The sequence below is a fragment of the Cryptomeria japonica genome, chromosome 11, assembly GCF_030272615.1.
Source record: "Cryptomeria japonica chromosome 11, Sugi_1.0, whole genome shotgun sequence".
Taxonomy (NCBI): domain Eukaryota; kingdom Viridiplantae; phylum Streptophyta; class Pinopsida; order Cupressales; family Cupressaceae; genus Cryptomeria; species Cryptomeria japonica.
Window position 1 is genome coordinate 415,082,464 of NC_081415.1, and position 23,780 is coordinate 415,106,243.

The following is a 23,780-nucleotide window of genomic DNA, read 5'->3' on the forward strand; positions in this document are numbered from 1 at the left end:
CTCAATTTTCTACTTTCAAAAACAATAGGATGCTTGTCTTGCATTAGGACCGCACCAACACCTTCTCCTGATGCATCACATTGTAGTTCGAAGGGCTTGGTGAAATCTGGTAAGGCCAAAACAGGGCATGAACTCATAATCTCCTTGAACCGATCAAACACTGTTTGTGCCTTTTCTGACCACTCAAAAGCTCCTTTCCTAGTGAGATCTGTGAGGGGGGCAGCCAACTGAGAATATCCCTTCACAAACCTTCTGTAAAAACCACATATACCCAAGAATCCCTTCAAGTGTGTTATGTTCTCAGGTGGTGGCCAATCAATGATAGCTCTAATCTTTTCAGGATCCACCTTCACGCCTTCAACATTGATGATGTGACCAAGATAGAGCAACTCTCTCATTCCAAATTCACATTTGGACTCCTTAACAAATAGGGATTCAGACTCCAATATGCTGAGCACTTCATCCAAGTGCTGCAAGTGCTCCTTCCAAGACTTGCTGAAGATGAGGATGTCATCAAAGAATATGAGCACACACTTCCTCAACTGCTTCTGAAAGATCTTGTTCATGCAAGACTAGAATGTGGCAGGAGCGTTAGTCAAGTCAAAAGGCATGACTAGAAATTCGAAATGCCCAAAGTGGAATCTGAAAGCAATCTTCTCAATATCAGATGCCCTCATTCTGATTTGATGGTAGCTTGATCTGAGATCTATCTTTGAGAAGTACACGACACCATGTAGCTCATCAACGAGCTCATCAATCGTGGAATAGGGTACCTATTCTTGATGGTTTTCTGATTTAGTGCTCGGTAATCCATGCATATACGCATGGTCCCATCCTCCTTTTTCACCAATACAACAGCCGAAGCAAAAGGGCTCTTGCTTGGCCTAATGTAACCCATGTTCTACAGCTCCTTAATGGCTTCCTCAATCTCGTCCTTCTATTTCTTTGGGTATCGATAAGGAGTAGTCATAATAGGCTCAGTGCCTTCTTCCAACTCAATGATGTGTTCAGTACCATGCTCAGGCGGTCTACTAGGAGGCGGATTCTCAAGCACCTTACTCCTTTTTGTAAGCAAAGCTTGAATGTCATCAGGATAACTTCTCTTTTCTTCAAGTGAATTAGATGGCATGGCCATACACTCAGGAGATCTTCCAAGAGGTGGTTTCCCCAAGACCTTACTCTTATCAATGATCAATGCTTGAATGTCTGTAGAGTAGCTGTCCTTGTCTTCTAATGGATTTGACGGCAATATCAAACGCCCTGCTGCCCACTCCACTTGGTTATGGCGGATCAGCCTCTCCATCCTCTTCAATGAAACAACTCTAAGACCACCATTTGACATTCCTCTCAATATCACCTTCTTCCCATCAGTTTGCAGATTTAATGTGATCTCACCAAGAGATCTCAGCCACTGAATCCCGAGGACTGCATCATCAGTCCCTCCAATGCTAACCACAAAGAAGTCATCTGTAACTGCATGATTTCCCAACTTCAGAGACATGTTGTAAATCATTTGGTTGCATGATATGATGGAGCCATCAGCTACCATGACTTTGAAGCCTTCTACTTCTTTAGCCACTAGCCCCCTTTTCACAACAATTCTCTCATCAATGAAATTGTGAGTCGCCCTTGTGTCAATGAGATCAATGACACGATGTTCCCCTATCACTCCCCGAACTCTAAAAGACTCATTTTTGTGAATGCTCGAGAGTTGAGTAACCACTCCTCTATCTTCTAGTTCACTTTTATGCCCTTCAGGAGCCTCTTTATACTCGCTGTCCTCTATTTCAGTTTGCTGTTCTGAAATTTCAGAATTTGATCCATCAACTGAATAGCACTCCATTTGGTGTAAATTGCCCTTCCCATGACATTTATGTCCTGGGGCCCAAGGTTCTCTGCAAGAGTAGCAAAGATTCTTCCTCTAGAGCTCTTGACGGAGCTCATCATCCATCTGAGAAGGGAACTTCTTGGTTTGACTTGAAAACTTATTCTTATCCTTCCAGAAAGGTAAAGGCTTGGACTGAAATTTACTCCTTGGGGGAGCCAACTCCATACTCCTAGAGTTTTTGATGGCCTCCACCAAGGTAGGCGGATTGAAAGCTTTAACCCATCCTTTCGAAGGCTCTTCAAGACCTTCTGTGAAAAGAACAACTAGCCTCTTCTCTGAGATGTTGCTGACCATAACTGAGAGGTTTTGGAACTCAGTTTTGTAATTTTTTAAGGAGCCTTGCTGTTTGAGTTGAGCAAGCTCTCTAAACTTCACCTCTAGGTCCTTAGAGTCAAACCTATCAATCAACTTGTTGGTGAATTCGGCATAGGTGGTTATCAAGTTATGATCAAGGGTGACCAACCCATGGTACCACCATTCGTGAGCAGCTCCATCCAAGTGCAAGGTGGCAAACTTGATGGCTTCTTCTTCGGGCACAGGCCTCAAGGACAAATAATTGTCCAACTTCTGCACCCACGCTCGAGCTGAACTCTTACTACTTCCATCAAAATGCGCCAAAGTAACCTTCCCAAGAGCTTGTTGATAATCTCTTGGAGCGGAGTATCGATTATCATATCTTCCTTCCCTCTTCTCCTGATTCATGTATTGGTCAAGAGACAAGACATTTCGGATCTCTTGGGGAAGTGATGCATACTTCACAAAACTAGCCCGTATCTCAACAGCCACAGGGATTTCAACTTCAGGAGGCGGTTCTTCCCTTGGAAGGAAAACTGGTTGCAATGGCCTTGTCACTGATCCAACAAGCATTCCACTACTGTTGCTACCATTGTTGCTGCCATTCCCATTACCATCGGAGTTATTGGAAGTGCTGACATTATTTCCACTCATATTCTGATTTTGATCTTGACTATGCCCTCCTCCAGCACTCTGTCTAAAGGTGGCTATCATCTGGGACATCATGTCCATCATAGTATCAAATTTCTTCTCCATTTTCTCCATAGCCACTGCTGCATCATTCTGACCAAATATTCTTTCTCCCACTGAATCTGCTGAATCAACTGAATCAATTTACTTATCTCTGTTTCTCAGAACCTTTGAAAAAGTCTTTTCAACTAGCACTGCAGGAATCTGATACTGCTGTCGTCTCTGTTCTCTGTTGTAGTAATGGATGTCTCTGTCACTCATGGAGAACTCTGATCACTCTGAATTCACAGGTTGGCAGGACCACCAACTCTGATACCACTGTAGTATTCCCCTTAATTTTATTTTTATTTTTAACAAGATTACACACACAACCACACTCGTTAGGGTTAGAATAAGAAATCCAAAACCAGCAAGAAGGAACCCTACACCTTTTGATCACCGAGAGCCCAAACTGGGAGGGTGAGAGCATACGGTAGCAGGGGATCATTAGTTGCAAACTGCTGAAGTACTGAATACAATAATGGGTGGCAAGCCAGCCCCTTCCGCTTATCTAGCAGGTAAACAAAGAAACTTGGCGGTAAACCAGCCAAGAGAACAAACACTCCAAAGCACGAATCACTCTACCGCAATATTTCAGTGGGAGGACTAAACACACATAACAAAGCTCAACTCATTCGCTTGTGTAGCGGGAGGAACATTACAACAAATATCACTCAACCGCTTATGCAGCAGGAGGATCATTACAAACAAACATCACTCGACCGCTTATGCAGTGGGAGGACTGAGTTACAAATATCAAATATAGGTGGCAAGCCAGCCTCTTCCACTTTTCAGCGGGCATGCTTACAATTCAAAAGTGGTTGATAGTACTACTATTCAACCTCACAAAAAAGAGAGGAGAGATTAGAATAGAAGAACAATGCTGATAACAACTGAAAACTAATATCAAACCCAACTCAAGCATAAACAACTATTGCTGTCCTTAATTCTGAAAATGCATAACACGCAGACCAACCACTACCGGAAACACCAAAATGCTCATAACTAATTCAAATCAACTCGGAATCACACCAAATCAAAAGCAAATGAACTGAATGACTTAAGCAAATATTTTAGAACCTCAAACCTGCAACTTCAAGCCCAAATAACAGAAGCACGCATCCCAAGGCAGCAATGAAAAAGACGTCCCAGCTGAAAAGTTCGATTTGCAACAATAAATCCAAATCAGCAAACTTGCGGGTGTAAATTGGTAGACCACATCGCCTTGGTGGTAGGAAACTTCAGAGCCAATACCCAGAATGATATAATCAACAGGCAGGGAGGTATATTTAAAACACTGCTTCAGCCACTTCACAACCAGCAACACACAAAACACACCTTCACTCAGAAAACTGAAAACACCACAGCAAAATTCATCACAATGAAGCTCATTCTATTCCTCAGGATGAGAAATAGGCTCTCCCACAGTTAGGTACTATCTCACAAGCACAAAACTGGCACAAGCTAGGAAGCACTTAACTTTGAAGCAATAGTCTGGCACAAATTCGGCAGCACTTCGTTAGAAAATGTTCAAGATACCAAATGAGAGACCAAGCTCTCATATTTATAGATTCTGAGACCCCAAATTCACCTCCAAATGGCGTTCAAATTACAACTTTTTTCATTTGCATTTCATTTCCCACTCCCTCATGTGTTTGGCATCCCCTCCTAGGCAAAAAGTTCGAACTTTTTCCTTGGTGAATAACTTGCAACTTGCAACTTAAAACATAATAAACACATGAAATATGCCTCTTTTTCTCACACCACTGACTTAAGAAAATGTAATATTTTTAGTTGCAAGGTCAGAACTCACTACGGAACTGCTAAAAATAGAATTGCCTATAATGACACTTACTAAAAATAGTAAGTCCTAAAAACAACTCCAAAAAGATTGTTCTTCGAACCCTATAGCTCAGCTTGAGAAACCTAGAAAAACCCAGTAATCATGACAACCGACCACAACTTACTAAAAATAGTAAGTTTTGCAAACTCTCCTGAACTGATTGCATGTCATACCACAATGGAGTTTACAGAAAACCCAGAAGGAAACTTTGATTCATTGATAGCATAGCCTAGCCCTCTTTTTGAGATGCATGCTAAAAGTGTGGGGAAAAGAAATTTCTCTCATGATGGTTTGCTTCCTATGGTGGTTCATTATGGATTGGACTATTTTGACATAGGGGTTAACCATGTGGATTCACCATAAGGAGAGGAGTACAATGGAGATTCAGTGGATGATGGGGTGGAGAGCCTTTATGTTGAGACTTAAGAGTATTTTAAAATTCAATTTAGATGATATTCATATGCTAATTAGAATAGCACAGCCTTAGCATACTGGAGCCACTTTGGGAGTGAGTGAGTATTTGTTATTTTATGATCAGATTTTAGGGTAAGCAGATGTAAGACAATTTAATCAAATTTGCACAGCATGTACCCTGGGAAAACCCTCCAACATGAGGGAGAAAAACCCAGCAACAAGTATCTCTATTATAACTATCAAATAAGAACAACAAGATGCTTTTACAATGGTCAAATACACGGACCAATATGAATCGCTTCACTCCTTGAAGCAAGATAGATAACTCGATCTGCTCTTGAGAGTCCACAATCTGCTCTAGGTATGTGAACTGTTGTTGAAGTTATGCGATCTGTGCTTGATATCATTCGATGCTTATGAGAAGAGATCCGATTCTTATTTATATCCAATCGAAGACACCCTTTCACCAAGGGTCGGTCTCCTTTGAAACAAGGCGACTTTACACAAGGGTGGCGGACTTTTGCAAAGTCAGCCACTTAATAAAATAAATATATAATAAAGCGCTATTTAGGGTTGGCTTAAACAAATATGCAAAGCCAATGGCTAATTGCATATTTGGATGTAATCGGCCAAGGAGACTCCCGCCACTACAATCGTCAACAGTATTTATGCCTAGGATTATCAACATGGGTTGTTGGGAATTAAAGATGGTAGGAGAGGCATACCATGTGAGGTTATGGATCAAAAAAGTGAAAAGAATGTTGCTGTCACCTCTCCTTTAGTCATTTTATGAGTCCATTTGTGTTCTTGCAAGTGGATTGGAAGGAGATTTTAAGTAAAAATTAGAATTCTTTTGAGTTGGTGACTCATGGGTGTTAAATTTTGAACCAGAATACTATAAGAGCAATAATCAAAACCTTTAAAAAAAACACAAGGACCAATCAACACAAAATATTTATCCTAGGAAAACCCTCCTGCCTGAGGGGAAACTCCCAGCCATACTCAAAATTGATCCTTTATTAAAAAATCAAGAGATTCAATACAAAGCTTCACAAGCTTCTATGGAAGAATGACTTCTTCAACAGTCTCCAAATCAAATAACAATTACCAGTAGTATGTCCTTATGTGATTAGACATCTACTGCACATATTTTTCCTTTTGAATCACATAACATATATATAAAAGCTAATCACGCGATAATAAAACTCTCATTGTTATATCGCTGAGCAATTCTAATGAACTGTCTCTGTTCTCCCGTGAATCAAATAACCTCTTCAAAATCGCTTCAGACCACCTGCGAATAACCTCTAATGTTGCCAAAATAGAACCTGATGCTACCTCCAAAAAGGTTGACGGCAGTTACCAAATGCCGTTTTATATTTCTGCAAACATAAGAACCACGCGAACACTAGAAACCGACGATGCTTGGATTCCCCATCGCGAATGGAATTGATGGTGGTGGAAATGAATATTAAACGATCCATCTTCAGAAACATACGAAACATAAATAACAGAGACTATGCCGAAGGAAGAAGGCACGATGGTGTGATAGCTGGAAACGGTTACACATTCATGTCATAGATATAAACACAACGGCAACAAAAATAGGCCTATTCAACAATACAACCACATGATCATATACAGATCATACATACAAATATCTGAACATATGAAACAAAAGACAGACACGGAATGTCTGTAGCAGACTCAATAAAAACTGATCTTGATACAATAATATCACATCAACTTGTGCTTGAACAAACACAACTATCCAACCTCTGCCAATGCTCGACACAGCAACACATAAGAACTGAAAAATTCAGATACGCACAACTATCACAGGTACAAATGATGTCTCTCGTAGCTACCAACATTAACAATGGGAGGGTTTTTTAAAAATTTTTAGCCAAGGGAATGATCAAGGATTTTTCAGTGTTGTAGCGATTGTTCTTCTTTCTGGGTGATGAATTTTGAAAAATCAGACTATTTGTCGATGATTTTAGACTTGAACAACTGGGATCTATGCAATTTTAGACCATTCAACCTCTTGATAGAGTTAATTTATGGTTTCAGTTTTCAAATGAAGAATTTTAACTAATATGCTAACTAGGTTCAGTGTTGAATGGGTGTTTGGGCATTAAATAGCTTTTATTGCTTGTTTCTAGCTAGCACTTGTGGTTTGGACATTGGATTACTTTATAGTTACTATTATTATGTTGGAGTGCAAGAATCTACCAATGAGGAAGTTAACATTATTTTTCTCAAATCTACTCCAATGGTGCCACAAATTCTTGCTTGTGGCGAGCAATTTTCTTAGGAGTCGGCTTAGATCTTGCAAAGTTTGGTTGCTCTTTTTAAAGGACTTAAGGAGGTTTCATTTGTTAGTGCCCAACAGTATAATGCTCCAAGAAGGAGCTACAAAATTGAAAATTCCTAGATTGGTTTGGAATCTAGGGATTTCATTGGTGTTTCAAGATTGAATGGTTGCTTGAGACTATTAATTGCTTGAGGGCAAGCAATTCTGGGGAGGGAGGATTATAATGTCCCCATTTTTACGTTATGTTGTTCTGTGAGTATTGGCCAGTTTTCAAGGTTTTTTGTAAGTTTCTAGGTGAGCTATGAGAACTCCAAATTTATTGGAGAGTTTGGTTTGGGATTTTTCCTGCCATCCTTTGGTGGTTTGGAGTTTAGTTGGTATCTAGATTTGCAGTAACATTCTTTGTAGCTTTTTTGACCTTTTGGGTTGTTCTCCACAGTTCTTGGAGGACACTGCGTTATTTTAGAAAATACCCGTTTTGGCACCTGACATCATTTTTTAACTGCAGTTACTTCTTGACATAATTAATTTTAGTTTTTGGTGCATGAGCGGTGCTTTGTGCAATGTGGTCGAGATTATTTAAATTATTACACTAAAGTTATAAAGTTAATGTTATATTATTTACTTTAGTGTTTTGATTTCAATAAAGTGATGTTATGTCCTCTCAAGTGGATGCCTAGGGAAAAAGGGGACTTGGACATAAGTTAATTTTATATTAAAAGGCCATTTGAGGAAAGTGATTTACTTGGAATTTTTAATTGCTTTTTTTCCCTCTAACTCTATAAAAGGAGGATTGGGTTTCTCATTTGTATTATTTAGAAATGTACACATAATAGGATATTGTTGGAGTGAACGAAAAGTTTTTCTAAGGTTTGATTGAAGACAAAAACCCTCATCAAAACCACTAGTTTCGGTGGGGAAAGATCCTCCCTAGCCGGTAGAGTGATTTCACATAGGGATCACCTTTGTTTTTTATAGGTCACAATTTGGGGTTTCAAAATAAATGAATATTTTCATGGTATTTTGATTGCAGATGTTTTGAGTCGTTTTGGTGATTGTTTGTAGATATTTTTTGGAGAAATTACATTGCATTTGTGTTTTGTTTGCTGACCATTCGAATTGGAAGGAATCCCCATACTACGTTGTTTGCTTAGGAAGGATGTCGAAGGGTTTGAAGACATCTGGAAATTGTTTCATATTGCTCTTCATGGCTGAGTGACCCCTTTAAGGCTTTTTGAAGGCAGATTTGCAGGTCATATGAATTTCGTGGTGAGTTGTATGGTAGTTGAAGTTGTAGGAGGCGGGTTCCAGCCATTCTCATTGGGTGTTTGGAGTCGAGTTGGTGTAGTCCTCTAATTTGCTTTTCTCTACCAGACTGTAACAGCAAGCCACTCTTATTTGCAGACCTGTGTTTATGCCCTTTTGGTGATTTGAAGGGTGCTAGGTGTTGCTGGGTTTAAGTGGTTTTGATCTGCACTTCTGGGAGGTGTCTTAAGCATAGTTGGATGTGGATTCTGAAGGTTTCGGTGGCAGCCTTGACTGGTGTTTCCAGAACTTGGTCTTACAACCATAACCCTTTGTTAATTTTAGTCCAGTAGGGGCTGATTACAAAGATTGCAGACTTGTTCTAGCTTATACTCACCTAACATTTGAGATATTCTACAACGGGTATCTTGTTGTGATATCTATTTCATGTATTAGCATTTGATTAATGGTTACCCTCCAAACTTTGTAACAGCAGTTTAATAGCAGAACTCCAAGCCAAGAATTAGTTATTTAAAGGCATGCCTTAGTCTGTTCTCAAAGTACTTGCAATACTCCCTAATGTTAGATGATCACGCAACTGAGGACCTCAATAGCAACGACCGAATATGTAGACCCAGACAACAACAATTGGACTAGCCATATAGGCAAGGGCCAGACAAGTTTTTTTCATTTCTTCTCATGAATACTCTAGTTCCAATGCTGGTTCAATCAGAATAGGCAGGAGAAAATGAGGATGGAGAGGCAACATTACAGAGAATGAAAGAAATGAAATGGCAGCTGCAGTGGCAACAAAATGAGAGCTAGAAATAATGTATAGATTATACATATAAATATTGATTATATATTATATTATAAATGTATATAATTTTATATTACACAAATATTTTTAATTATAAATAATACAAAATATATTATAGTTTTTGTTAGAGAGTTTTTCAGTTGCATATGAGAAATGAAATTTGACATGAAGGTGTGTGTGGCCTTGAAGGCCTTAATTTGGCATGTTAGTGGGGACTTTGCCCCTTGACCTGGCTTTGGTTTTTAAAAAGTAAAAAATAAAAATTGTTTTGAGATTGTGTTTTCCTGAAATAAAAATTTGTAAAATATTAATACAGATGTAATTTATAATCATATGACACCTTGATGTGAAATGAACTTGCTTTTTTGATCAATAAATGAAGGGAAAATTATTTATGACATTAACAATTCAGTTTTTACATGTTTGTTATGAGTATTTTAAAAATTTATATTTTTTTTACTGGTAGGAAATTTTGCTAAGTTTTGTATTTAAGTCTACCAGAAAATACATCCTCAACACTTACACATTCATTTGATACATTTTGTTACTGTACTTTGCATAACATTAATGTTTTATTAATGAGATTTAAGTATTTTTTTTAGTTGCTGAGTTATGCTGAGTTGTCAAGTCCAAGTCAATTTTGGGACTGCTGACTTTTTACCAAGTCTGAGTTTGAGACCTTTGGGTGAAACTGTTTGAATAATTCTTTTATTATCTGCAGGCGTACGACTAGGCAACATATTGGACAGCTAGTGAAGGAGACATCTGCAAAGCTGAAAGCAGCCAGTGAAAGGGATCAGAATCAGGAAGTTCCTGTAAGTATCATTTGTGATGAGTTAAGAATTTTTAGCGTTGTATGTTGTGCATTGAAGATGGAATAATCTTATATACAAGTCAAAAACTTAAAGCTTTAAAATAATTTAATTTATAATTAATTGGTCTCTCTTGTCCAGTTGATTACAAAGAAAGGAATTTCTTAAGATTGCTAATGCATTATACTTTTCTCTGGTTAATTTTATGAAATGCCAATGCGAGTCCCAAGGTCATAGTTACTAGCCCATAGAGTTAACCTGTGCTGAATGTAGTAACCAGTCTCTCTTTTTTACTTTTGTGTAATGTCTCCATTTTTGGGTTCTCTTGCATTGTAGTTGGCTTTGACCTTCTTGGTGTCTGTTAGACTTATCAGAGGGGTTATTTGATGTTATCAGTGAGTTTGGTCTTGATGACTCATATGACACTTTATGAAGTTATTTCCATCTTCTAGTGTGTTCTCCAAGATTCTTGGAGAGTGTCTATTAATAATATGTCACCCGGTTGGGTTTAATTCTCATTATTCATTATTAGTATCACTCCAATGCAGTCAAATTTTGATTCTGATGCTTTTTGATAGTTTCCGTAACTTGGGTGTACTAATAAACTATAGTTTAATTATTTTTACCCAGGTTGCTGATTTTATCAAAATAATTTAATGAGCACCTTAGTATAATAGCTCTCTTTGGAATGAGAACTGAAATTTTTAAATGTTGGATGTTGATAAAGTGACTTTTGGTGTTAGGAATGTTTAAATAATAAAATAAATCACTTTTCAGGGATACAAGGCTTATTTAATTTATAAAGTGATTTTATATACTTTCCAGAAAGTTCTTGGGATGGTTATAAAAGGATGGTTATAAAAGAAGGTTGGGGGCTCATTTGATACAAATAGAAGATTTAGAGCTTGTTGTTTCTCTGTGGAGATTCAAAGATTCATGCCTGTGACCAAACTCTTACTCTTGGGACAAAAACCCCAATGGTTTCTTGAAGCTGAGGACAAAAACCCTATGCCTTCATTAGAGTGTTTCCATACAACAATCGATAGAGTGCTGAATGTGTTGATCCAGGACAAAAACCTTTGTTTGTTGGTGCAGATTTAGGCAGAGTTCGTATTTGTTCTAAAAAAGATTTACAGGTTTGGTATTTGGTTTCACAGGTTGAAGTAAAGAAATTTGTGAAGTCTTTTAAAGACAAATTTCTGTTTTTTATGGTAGGAAGTTCCATGGCGGTTTATTGTTGATTTCTATTTGTTGGACATCTTGGAATTTGGAGTGTTTTGGTATGAATATTGTTATCTTTGTTGGGAGGTGCATGAGGCATTTGGGGAGGTTGTATGATAGAACTATTGGCATTCAAACATACAGTTCCATTAGCATTGAAGATTGAAGAACAAATACCATGTCTTAACCTGCAATAAAAATTGTGCTGGTAAAAGCAGAGACATTTCTTTGTTACGTGAGGATTACATTATTGAGTATGTTTACTGTTTCTAGCAGCTCATCAAGAGTGATTTTGACAAATCTGTGCATGTACTGAGACATTATTTCTGCTATATATATGAGGTCAGATTATATGGATTATCTTTGCTATATTTCTTAATTTGCTGTCATTAAAAGAAATTTTTATTGGTTATTTACTTGCCCAGTTTGTTTTATAGTTGCGAATAAAATAGATGCTCTTTAGTATTTTCTATTTCTGCAACTCTAATCAGAAAACAAACTGGTAAATATTAACTCGAATATCATTCTCACATGCATACCAATTGTTTGACAAAGTACCCTTTTGGAAAAGGTGTTAAAAAATTGGTTCAAATTGGTAGGGGGTCTTATAGTGGTATCAGGGTAGAAGAACTTGCCAGCCTGTGTGTGATTTAAGTGACAGAAAATGGCCCACAAGGAAAGGAGTCCTTTAATCGAACATTTCAAAAAGTTATTCAGACTTATCTAACCTAAGGGCTCAGAGAAAGAAATAGAAGTGGGAAGTATGCTCAACGTGAGTTTCGACATCTGTCAAAGCATGTTCTTAGCAAGTTGGAAAAAATGGAAATATATTTATCAAAGTTAGAGCAAACAAATTTTGAATTTTTAAAATGGGGAACATAAGTACCTTTGATTGCATTAGTCCAGCCTTACATTATGAGACATTCAGATAAAGACTTGAGACTTGTAGTCACCATTTGTCTCAGTGAGATTGCAATGATTACAGCTCTTGAAGTTCCCTACAATGATGACATAATGAGGGAGATACTGCAGCTGATTATTGAAATATTTCATGGTTTGGATGATATCAGAAGCCCTTCTTTTGGTAAGAGGTTTAAGATTTTAGAAGTTATGGCTAAGGTCAGGTCATTTGTATTTTGCTTGATCTCAAATCTAATGATTTATTTCTCCAATTTTTTCAATGCTTCTTTGCCAAAATCAGAAAGCATCATGCAAAAAATCTTAAAACTACCATGTAAACTATTTTGTACTTGCTTTTGAATGAGGATGATGATATCTCCAAGTAGTTGCTATCTAACATGTTGGCCATTTGGAGGAAGGACCAGGATGTCTTACCTATATCTCATGAGTTATCAAAAAGATTGCTTGAACAGAAAATTGAGAAGATTGAAAAGCAGTTGACTAAAGAGGAATTGATTTCTGTGGGTTTACAGGTTACAGGACCTCCTAAAATGAGCAAGAACCAAATGACAAGAGAGCAACTTTGTTTCACATCTCAGGAAGCTTGGACACCTAATCACATATGTGGGATCAATAAAGAAAGTGAATTATTGCAACTAGAAGAAAATGCTTTAGTTCAAGAAGTACGTATGATAGAGCCCCAAAATGGCTTCATTGAAGTGCATGCACTTTCATATGTTGAGGATTTGTTTAACAAAGATGACAAAACAACAGCCTTGTCTACAATTTGGATCAATCCAACAAGGATTATGAGGCCTATGATGACATTGACAACACCATTGAAAGGTATGAGGATTCATGTATTCTTCCTCGCAACAGTTCTCTAATGCATGATTATGTCATGCGTAATGGAGTTGTGGAGGCTAAAATGATGAACTTGGAAAATTCCAAATTTGATGAGATTGATGTTAATGAGGATGCTTCTTTGATGGAATAAAAACTGAGAAGAATCAATAGGTTGTTGGAAGGAGATTTATCAAATGAATCTGGGATTATTGCAGGCATAGAAAATGAAATTATAGAAATTAATGAATTTCCTTTTGACCAATGGGCTGTCCTAACTTTTGAACCTAAATTGTGTGTGGGAGATGACATTAAGGGAACTAATTTTGAGAACCAATCAGATCTTTTATTGCAAGGTGTTGGTTTTGAGTCACATAGTTTGAAGATTCAACTGAAGGTCACTGCAGATATGATTTTTGCAGCCTCAATACTTTTTGGTAACACTCACAAGATCATTGAATATCTCTTCTAGAAGGCCCAAATCGAGAAGAGGCAAAAAGACATGGAAGGTGAATCTTCTCTTGTAGTTTTGCAAGTAGTCAATGAAGTCAGATTATTTGCATTTAATTTCAAACAGGGATCATATCCTCAAGATTGCTGAATTGTATTCTAACACATTGAAAGGATAATAGGAGAAGTTAATAAGCTCACCTTGGAGCTTAAAGTTACTAAGGTTGCCTTGGAGAATACTCAAATGGCTCTTCTAGAAGCAAAATTTCAGCTTGTTGTTGCCCAATAGTTCAAAGAGCAAGAAAATAAAGAAAGGGCAGAAGAACTCGAGCAGGTGTTTGAAGAGCTTGATCAAATCCAAGAAGACTTTGATTTAGAGAAAAGTCCTAAATTTGCATGTTCAAATATGGACAAGAGGGTTGATCTAAACTTGAAAGTGGGAATAATTTTCAGTTTGTTGACAACCCAATATTTATGATGAATGCTGATTTGTCTTTCAATAATCCACTCTTTGAGTTGGATAATGAGGCATCTCTTGTTTATGATTAACACAAGTGAGTTGTGGGATCTAGGTGTGGTGTGTGACTATGAGGTGAAAGTAGTTGAATTGCCCATTGGGCCACCCAGGATTGTTGATGGTTTACTTCCTATAGTTGATTATGGTGGATTGGACCACCATAGTTTGATGGTTGGCCTTGTGGTTTACCACAATGAAGTGAGTACTATTGTGGCCAACAATTTGAAGGGATGGATATCATTGGTGTTGAAATTACAAGCATCATCAAATGCACTCTTGATTTGTTCCACATGGAAATCAAGGTAGCACAACATCAACATGGTGGAGTCGCTCTTTGGGTTAGTATCTTTGCACAAGATCTTTTTCATGGGCTATTGGTGACTAATGATGATGGAAGAAGCATAGATGGCACACTCGCAGAGTACTCAGCGAGTTTCAAAAACTCGCCGAGTATTTTGCAAAAACTCGGCTAGACCAAAAAAAGAGGCCCAAAACATGCCAGAAAATTATCATTTTTTGTTTTTTCAGGTCAGTTTCATTCTCTTCATCAGAATATACACATGAAATATAACATTTAAGTATAAGTGGCATTTCAATATGTCTTTTTCCTTATACTTTATAACACCCGACGCCTTTATAAAATAATAAAAGTATTTTTGGCCTCGCTTTGACCCCGCAAGGGGCGATGCCCCTTGACCCCAACTTGGGGGCGCTGCCCCCAAACCCCTGTCGAAAAATATAGGGGGAAACTTCGCTGATGGAAGTAGGGAAAATTTAACCTCCGAGTCTGATTAGACTCCATATAACAACATAATTAGCATTGAAGAAATCTTGGTATTATACATTTTAGAGTTGAAAGTTTGAAACTATTAGTATGAATGATGAAATTTCAAATATTGGGCGTTTGTAGATCTCCACCAAGATCTAGACCTATCTCTCTACCCCTCTTTTTCTCACCCTCAGAACTGGGAAGATCTCCACTGGAAAGAGGAAGAGGAATATTAAATAGTTTTAGCTAGAGCTGGGAAGAGGAAGTTGTAATTGTAATTTATAATGATGTATTTACTTTTGGTTTTACAAAAACTATTTACTATTTTGCTTCCAGCCATCAGCATTTCTCATGAGGATGCGTTTTTGTAGACACTTTGCATTTAAATATATCTAGAATCAGCTTGTTTCTTTTGTGTTATCATTTATTGACTCATTGGAAGCATTTTCTCATTAAATTTTGCAAAAAAAAATGCATTTTTTACTAAGTTTAAGCGTGTTTCTAAGTTGCCGAGTTTTTCGTCGAGTTTTTCCGAGTTTTTCTAGAGTTTTCCCCGAGTTTTCCCCGAGTTTTTTCCCCAGGGGCTTGGCGAGTTGAGCCGAGTCGCGAGTAGTTCAACTATGGGAAGAAGCATACCATGGGAAGTTGTGGAGCATCTTCCATGGCAAGAGATCCAATCTAGAGGATTAATTGGTGGTTTCATATAGAGATCACATCTCGGCTTATTTGTGGAGTGATACATTCAATTTGCATAGAGTTTATTGCATAACAGATTTGTAGAGGTCAATTCGAAGGAGTTTGGAGGTGTTTGTTTGCTGTTTACATCTCCTTTTTGTTGGCCTTACATCATCCCTAGCTGGCCATACTTGTTTGTGAGTGGTGTGAGGGTTTGGAGAGGAGGTCAATTGGGATTTTGGAGGAGTTTGCTGCTGTTTGGGGGCATCTAGGGCCTGCACATTCAAAGTCATCTTATTCATGGCCTTGGGAAGTCCACTAGGAGGTAACAATGGTCAAGGAGAAAATTCAGTTCATGGTGGAAATGCAAATCAGCAAACAAGAACAGTTACTTTATACATGTTATGCTAGTTTTCCCACCTAGGGCTCAAGTACAAGTTGAGAGGAGCTCCAAGTTAGTAATTTGCAAAATTAGTTTATGCAGGATTGGATGAATGGAGGTCTTGAGTTTTAGGTTGCTACATCACTTAGAGATTATATTGATGTTAGAATGAAACATAGACCTCGTGTTGGTGGTAGAACACGAAACTATGATCTACAAAAGAAAGTTGGGAAACTAACCCTTCCCTACTATGATGGCTCAAGAAAGACTTCAGCTAGAGCTTGAATCCTAAAAGTGGACACTTAATTTTCAGCTATTCCCATGCTGAGGAAGAAGCGATTAAATATGCAGCAATACACCTTGATGGGATTGCATGAGTGGTGGCATCATGGGATGATCACCAAGGGGCATGATCAAATCACCTCTTATGTAGAGTTCACAGAGAGGCTTATTAAGAGGTTTGATGAGAAAGATCTAGAATTGCATTTCAGGGAGTTAGCTCAACTAAAATATTGGGGTTTTTAGAGGCATATGTGGCTGATTTTTCAGAGGCTTTCATTGTTAGTCACATATATCTTAAAGAGGAGGCTCATGGTTCTTTTCATGGATGGTTTGACAGATCCCTTAAGAGGTTGGATTAAGGCACTCAATCCACCCACATTGCAGGAAGCCATCAAGAAGGCTAGAGACATGGAGGCTTCTACTTCTAGAAGCAAGTTTCGGTCTAAGGGATTCCCTCATAAGAAAGATAAGAATAAGAACCATTTCATAGGGAATCAAATCAGTCATCGAATAATAGGTTGGATAGTGAGCCTTGGGACCTGTTGACGTGTTTTTTATGACAATGCCTAACACAGAATAAAGTTGCTTTATGGTCACTTCGTCCTCTCTTGATCAAAGTACGATTGCATGCTAAGATTGCAGGAAGTTCAAACAATCGACTCCAAGGTTCCTTTATGCTACGGATTTGACTCAGTTGGCGGATGTGATATGCTGGTAATCCAAGGGGACTTACATTTGAATCGTTCTTTCACCCCTTTGCTGTGGCTTGGAACTTCATCATCGGATATGGCGAATTTGTGATGCTTCTGCTTCGAAATCAACTGAAACTAAAGGGGAAAGGGTTAGAGGATCTAAATCTACTCCTAAGGGCAATGATATCAATGAATAGTGCTCTGGTGGACAAATTCCAAATAAACCAAGCTCTGCTTTGCCAAGTTTAACTACAACTCTGCAAGAACTAGTGCAATCTTCTGAGCATGTTGAAGGATTTTCACATTGAGAAAGTGCATTTGAATACCCAACACGACACAATCCAAATGACTATTCACAATCGAACTTAGCATAAATTTGGTGGCTCAGGCTAACTTTACACTACAATTTACAATCAGCAAGATGCAAAAAGTATGAACCATGGAAATTCATCAAACACCATTATGTTCTCCATTGAAATCAAAGCACTATTCTACTTCTACTCTAAGTGAGGAAGGTGAAACTATGCAAGTTTTGAAAAAATAACTTAAGTGGACACCATCAGAGAACAATATTTCACTATTATTATCTCAAAAAACTTATTGCAACAATTTCATACAAATCTCCCTCCTCTTACAAATGAGGGGGGTCATCCCTTTATATAGGCTTCATGCCTTGGATACATGTAAAATCCTAGTTAGGGTTTTCCCCCAAAAGATTCCCACACATGATGCAACAAGGTGGGAATCTTCAATAAATACCCATGATGCCCACATTAATTCCTACATGCCCAAAATGGCATCCAATTGTGCATTAAATGCACCATTGTCCATCAAATAAGCCCAATACATCATAAATGCAATAAATATTCCTCCATGCAAAATCGCCCATTATGCCATAAATGCACTATCATCTCTTGAACATGATGACTGCATGCAAAAAGAATCTGCCATAATGCCTTAAATGTGATAGCTACATGCAAAAGATGCTCCATTAATTCTTCATGCATTGATCCGGCTGGCATTTGGTGAGAAACCCTCAGAGAGAGAAAATTTCAGGGTAGAAAAATTTGATCCATGAAGAATTTTCTTAGAGTTTTTTTGAAGTTTCCTTGCTCTGTACGAGATTTTTAATGATTTTCCACTGTCTCCTATTTTTTAGGAACTTTCCAAAAATAGGGTTCTAGGGTCCAGAAGAGAGAAAATTTTCTCATGAATCCAAATCTATCATCATTTTGAAATTCGGATGATTTTTGATGCCTGAAAATGGATTTTTCTAAATTTTTCCAGGGGGAAATTTCTTGTTCAATTCATCCTTGGGTGTGATTTCTTCCTTGCTTGGAATTCCATCTTGAAGGAAGGAATTTCCAACACTTAGTCAATTTTTCGCCTTTCTTGGAATTCTGCCCTGAAGGAAGGAATTTCCATCACTTAGCCAAATTTTCACCTTTCCTGGGATTCTGTCCTGAAGGAAGGAATTTCCAACATAGCCAAATTTTCACCTTTTCACCAAATTTTCACTTTTTCCAAGAATTATGTCGTGAAGGAAGGAATTTCCATCACTCAGTCAATTTCTCCACTTTCTTGGAATTCTGTCCTGAAGGAAGGAATTTCCAACACTTAGTCAATTTTTCACCTTTGCTGGAATTCTTCACCTTGGGCGCATTTCTTCTTCGAGGAAGGAACTTTTTGAATTCTTGAAGTTTCCTTTCTGAACCTTGATTTTCACGTTCTGCTTCCAACCTTAGGCACATTTCGGAACTGGAGAAGAAATTTTGGAAATTTGTTCCTTGAGGAAGGAGTTTTTTGTGCTTTTTGAGTTCATCTTGTCCTGAGGAGGCTTTTTCATCAATTTGCCACATATCCTAAATTTTAGGAATAGGAACCGAGTCTAGGAGAGAGAATTCCCTCACGAATCCAAATCTGCAAAAATTTTCAAATTCATATGAGATTTGGTGTCTAAAAATAGATTTTTCAAAATTTTCACCGAGTTGAATTTTTTCCTTTTTTTTTCATTGCATTCCTAACCCTCATTTTACCTGGGCATGGATTTCACTTGGTGGTGGAATCTCATCATTTCCATGCCTTAATCATTTAATACCTTTTCCTTGTGCATGGGCGCCATTTCCTCTTGGAAGAGGAATTCATCAACTTTGGAGTTTTCCACGACCCCTCTCCTTTAGCTCCCTAATTCATCCTTGGGCGGAATTTTTCATTGGGCAAGGGATTTCACTTTTTCACATTTACCATGCCATGGGCATTTTGGCGCCCTACTCCATCCTTGGGCGGAATTTTGCATGTGTCATGGAATTTTATCATTTTGAAGTTTTCCATGCCTTTCACATTTTGGTGCTTTAGTCTACTCCTTGGGTGGAATTTTTCATGTGTCATGGAATTTTATCATTTTGAAGTTTTCCATGACTTGACCATTTCAGCGCCCTAGTTAGGATCTAGGTGCTGATTCCATTAGGTCAAGGAATTTTGCATTTTTAGAGTTTTCCTTGATGTCTTGCTTTTGGCGCCCTACCTGGGATATGGGCGCCATTTCACCTTGGTGATGGATTTTCAAGTTCATATTCCAAACTTAGCCAGTTTGAATGCCTCCAGCTTCAGGATGCCATTTCAGGAATTGGTGTGAATTTTCCAGACTTTAGAAGATTTCCTGAGTTTTCCACTTCTAGAAGGTGAGCCCACAGCCAAATTTTGATCACACTGCCTGCTCTTTGACTTTTCCGAATTTAGAAATGATTGTGCATATCTGGTCTTCAGTGTCAACCTACAAGGACCTGTCACAAATAGACTTTCCAAAAATAAAAACTTTTTCAAAATGTTAGTGTTAGAGCAAAATAGGATGCAGGGACACTTTTTAAAAATAGAAACTTACTAAAAATAGTAAGTTTGATTTTTGGTGAAATGAAGGCATTCCAGGAGGTAGTGGAATCCTTAAAAAATAGGAACTTTCTAAAAATAGAAAGTTGCTTAGAATTCGCTCAAATTTCACGTGCTAGATCCTTAGAGGGTCCTGACTTCATTGCAACTTTTAGTTTTCGAAAACCCTTAAAGGAAACCCCTAAAATCTAGGACTGAAGGAAAAAACCCTAAAATTGACAAAACAAGTCCTAGACTTAGCCAAAATTGCTCAAATGAGCTGAAAACTTGATCAAATTAACCCCACTCACAAACTCAAAGAGTCCGATGAGACTGCCACAAAAAAACCCCAAAATGAAAACCAAAAGACTGAGAGGGCCTAAAAAGTAGGGGCTCCCCATTTTGAATGGGGCGATGTGTGAAAATGTCGCAACACCTAGCCCCCACCCGAATAAATGTTCTCGAACATTTCAAAGATAAAAAAATCAATCCATGGGGGAAGTGTTGAAAAACACTTTAGGGCTAGAAACCAGATTAAAGCACATTCATTTGAGATTGCTCAAGTGTGTAAGATCATCAAAACTTCTAGAATCAGTTATGGCAGGCTAATGGTATCCATACTTCAAAAGCATCTGGGACATTGCCTCGTTGCTAGTCAAGCGTCTATAGCTCCGACGAGGTTGTCTCTATAATTCCACATGGCTCCACTGCCAGTCGGGTGTCCATAGCTCCAATGGAGTTATCCACATTTTCCCAAAACGAATAATTTGATATTTCTTTTCATTTTTTTATCTCTTCTTTCTTTTGATATTACATTCTATTTCCATCAATTCCTTTGGCTCGTAAGCAATGAAGCCGACTATGGGTTTGGAGATTCCACCGGCATTGAAGCAAGATGTAAGGTTTTCACCAGCCATAACTTCTAAGAAATCCAAATGATTGAGAGCAATTGACTAGGCATGTAAAGCATGACAATCTCAAGATTCAAGTTTCGCAAAACAACATAAACGAAATACAATCAGACTTGTGCAAACGAGAACATCACCACCCCATTCACAAACAAAGACTCCGAACAATTTAGGCCACTCAAAACCCTAAACCTACGCAAAACCACTTGAGCAGACAAGCTCATGGGAAACCAGCATTGAAGGCTGAAAACAAAAAAAAACCCGAAACCCAAACCCAAAGAAAAGCGCAACAATACGAACCAAAACCAAAAAAAGGAAGGGGAAACAAAACAAAACAAACCAAAACCCACAAAAGGGAAACCTAGTCTAAAAGGGACAAATTTTTTGAACGGGCAATACTCATAAGACCTAAATATATACAACTCCTAACATGATTTCTCAGGATGTGCAAGAGCAACAGGGCATTAGCCATGATTCGAAGTCTTGCAAATTTATCTTTAAACTCAGAAAAGTAATCTTTCGTAATGCAAATCTCAAACTCAAGCAAAACTTCAGGAAAGATTAGCAACTGTGGCAACTCATTAGGACCATGATTAATCCATAAACAAGTTGTTCTTCCTAAATTTCCGTAATCAAATTCATAACTCTCAAACTCAGGAGCAATGAAAGAGACAACTTGGTGGTTTTCATCTTTGGGTAGGAATTCTTGCATATCATCCACTGCTTCATCAGGAGGTTGACGCTGGTGATGTATCATCCCACTTACATCCACAACATGCAGCTCAAAATTCCAATCCTCAGTAGGCACACGGTGGCGAAATCTGGACTCAAATGGAAACTTGGAAACATGGAGTATTTCAACCACTAGCTCCTTTTGAATCTTTATTAACGGGTCTAGCCCTGACCCAAATTGCTCTTTGTACTCTACTTCCACCTTGGCGATCCATTGATCATCAAATATTCCTTCTTGCCTTAGGTAGCCTATCATTTCTTCCATCTTGAGCATGCAGGAATGAACTTCTTCATAAAGGACTACTCCTTGAAGTGCACTGGAACCACTTCCCTCTTCATGTTTTCCTCCTTGGATGAATGAACTCTGGAAATTTCTCACATCATCTCTACTTTGAGCTAAGTCCTCCATTTTTGGTTCTTGATGATCTTCAATACTTTGCAATTCAGCATATTCATCCGCTTCCATATGTTGACAGTCACTTTGGGTGGTTCTCCTTGCTTGGATGTATTCCATGGCTTCCTTGATCTTCACTCCAATGGCTTCTTCCTCTGGTGTGATGCAAGAAACGTTGTCCCCCACTTAAATGCTTGGATCATTGGGTTCAATTGCGCTATCCACTTGTAATTCATGTCCATTACCGCCAGATGGTGTTGCAATGCTTTGTTCTTTTGATTCCATTTGTTCGAGATGGACACTCCAGAGCTTATCTGTAATGCATTCCTTTGTAGGCACTAATAATCTGGACTAATATCTGACCTGGTTGATAGCCTCTCCACACATTGGACAAGTGAATTCTAAGTGGGGAAAAGCAAAGCAATTAGAGTACTTTTCTGATGAAGAATCTGCATTAGAAAAATCTTATCAACAATTTGATTCAAAGAGCAATGATGGGGAAAGCTCATTAGGACAGGAGCAAAAGAGTGATTGTACTATTGCCCAACTCTCTTGTATATGAAAGGCAATTACATTTAAGGCGAGAGGTGTGTTACAAGGGTAGCAAATCATAACTCTTGTTGATACAAGTGCCACTCATAACTTCATTGATGAGGGTTTTGTAGCTAGGAGAAGCCTATAGATAGAAGAACATGATGGATTCAAGGTCATGGTAGTTGATGGGTACAAAGTATCTTGGACTGGTAAGATTTCTAATTTGAGCATCCAGTTAGGTTATTGTGAGTTGAAGGAGGAGTTCTATGTGGTCAATAGTGGAGACACTGATGTGGTCTTAGGGATGAATTGGATTTTATCTCTTGTGGAGTTCTCTTTCAACTTGCAGAAAATGGAAATGAAGTTTGAATCCAATGGGAAAAAGATAGTTCTTAGAGGATTATCAGATGGATGTCCTAGAGTTGTATTCCTTAAGAGGATGGAGCATTTGATTAGACACAATCAGGTGGAGTGGGTAGCAAAGTGTCTTATCATGCCTACAATTACAAATCAGCAAAAGAACAACTACCATCTAGATATTCAGAAGGCACTATCCAAGGATAGCAAGGTGTTTGGGAGCATTCCACCTAGAAACCACCAGAGAGGGATAGAGCATGTCATAGAGCTAGAAGAGGGTGCTTAACCAATAATTACTACACCTTATTGACATCCTAAGAGGCATAAGGATGAAATAGAGAAAGCTATTAAGGAGTTACCGGAGATGGGGCACATTAGACCCAACAAGAGCCCATTTACTTTTGACTGTGGTATTAGTGAAGAAGAAGGATGGGACAATGTGCATGTGCATTGATTATAGGACTCTAAATAAAAAGACTTAAAAATAGATATCCCATTCCTAGGATTGACGAGCTGATTGATGAGTTCCATGGTGCTTGCTAATTTTCGAAGATTTCTTTTTAGTTAGGCTACCATCAAATACGAATGAGGAAAGAGGATAAAGAGAAGACAACATTCAGATGCCCCTTTAGACACTTTGAGTTTTTGGTGACACCCTTTACATTGACTAATGCACCAGCTACTTTTCAAAGTTGCATGAATCAAGTTTCTAGGAAACAATGAAGAAAGTTTGTGTTGATATTTTTTGATGATATCTTGATTTTTAGCAAGACATGGGAAGAGCACACTAGGAATCTCAAGGAGGTTTGAGTATAATGGAGAGCGAGTCCTTATATGTTGATTTTGGTATGACATTGCTTCTCTATCTTGCTCACATTATCAACTTAGAGGGAGTGA

General features: G+C 38.2%; 1 protein-coding gene across 3 annotated transcripts in view; it reads left to right on the top strand.

Annotated features, from left to right (window-relative positions):
• LOC131073605 (syntaxin-22) overlaps positions 1-23,780 on the top strand; it is a 77,626-nt gene that overhangs the window by 24,695 nt on the left and 29,151 nt on the right. For all 3 annotated transcript variants that reach the window (XM_058010068.2, XM_058010069.2, XM_058010067.2), the window contains exon 2: positions 10,272-10,365. In XM_058010068.2, coding sequence (XP_057866051.2) covers positions 10,272-10,365 — 94 coding nt within the window. The remainder of the gene's footprint in view (positions 1-10,271; positions 10,366-23,780) is intronic.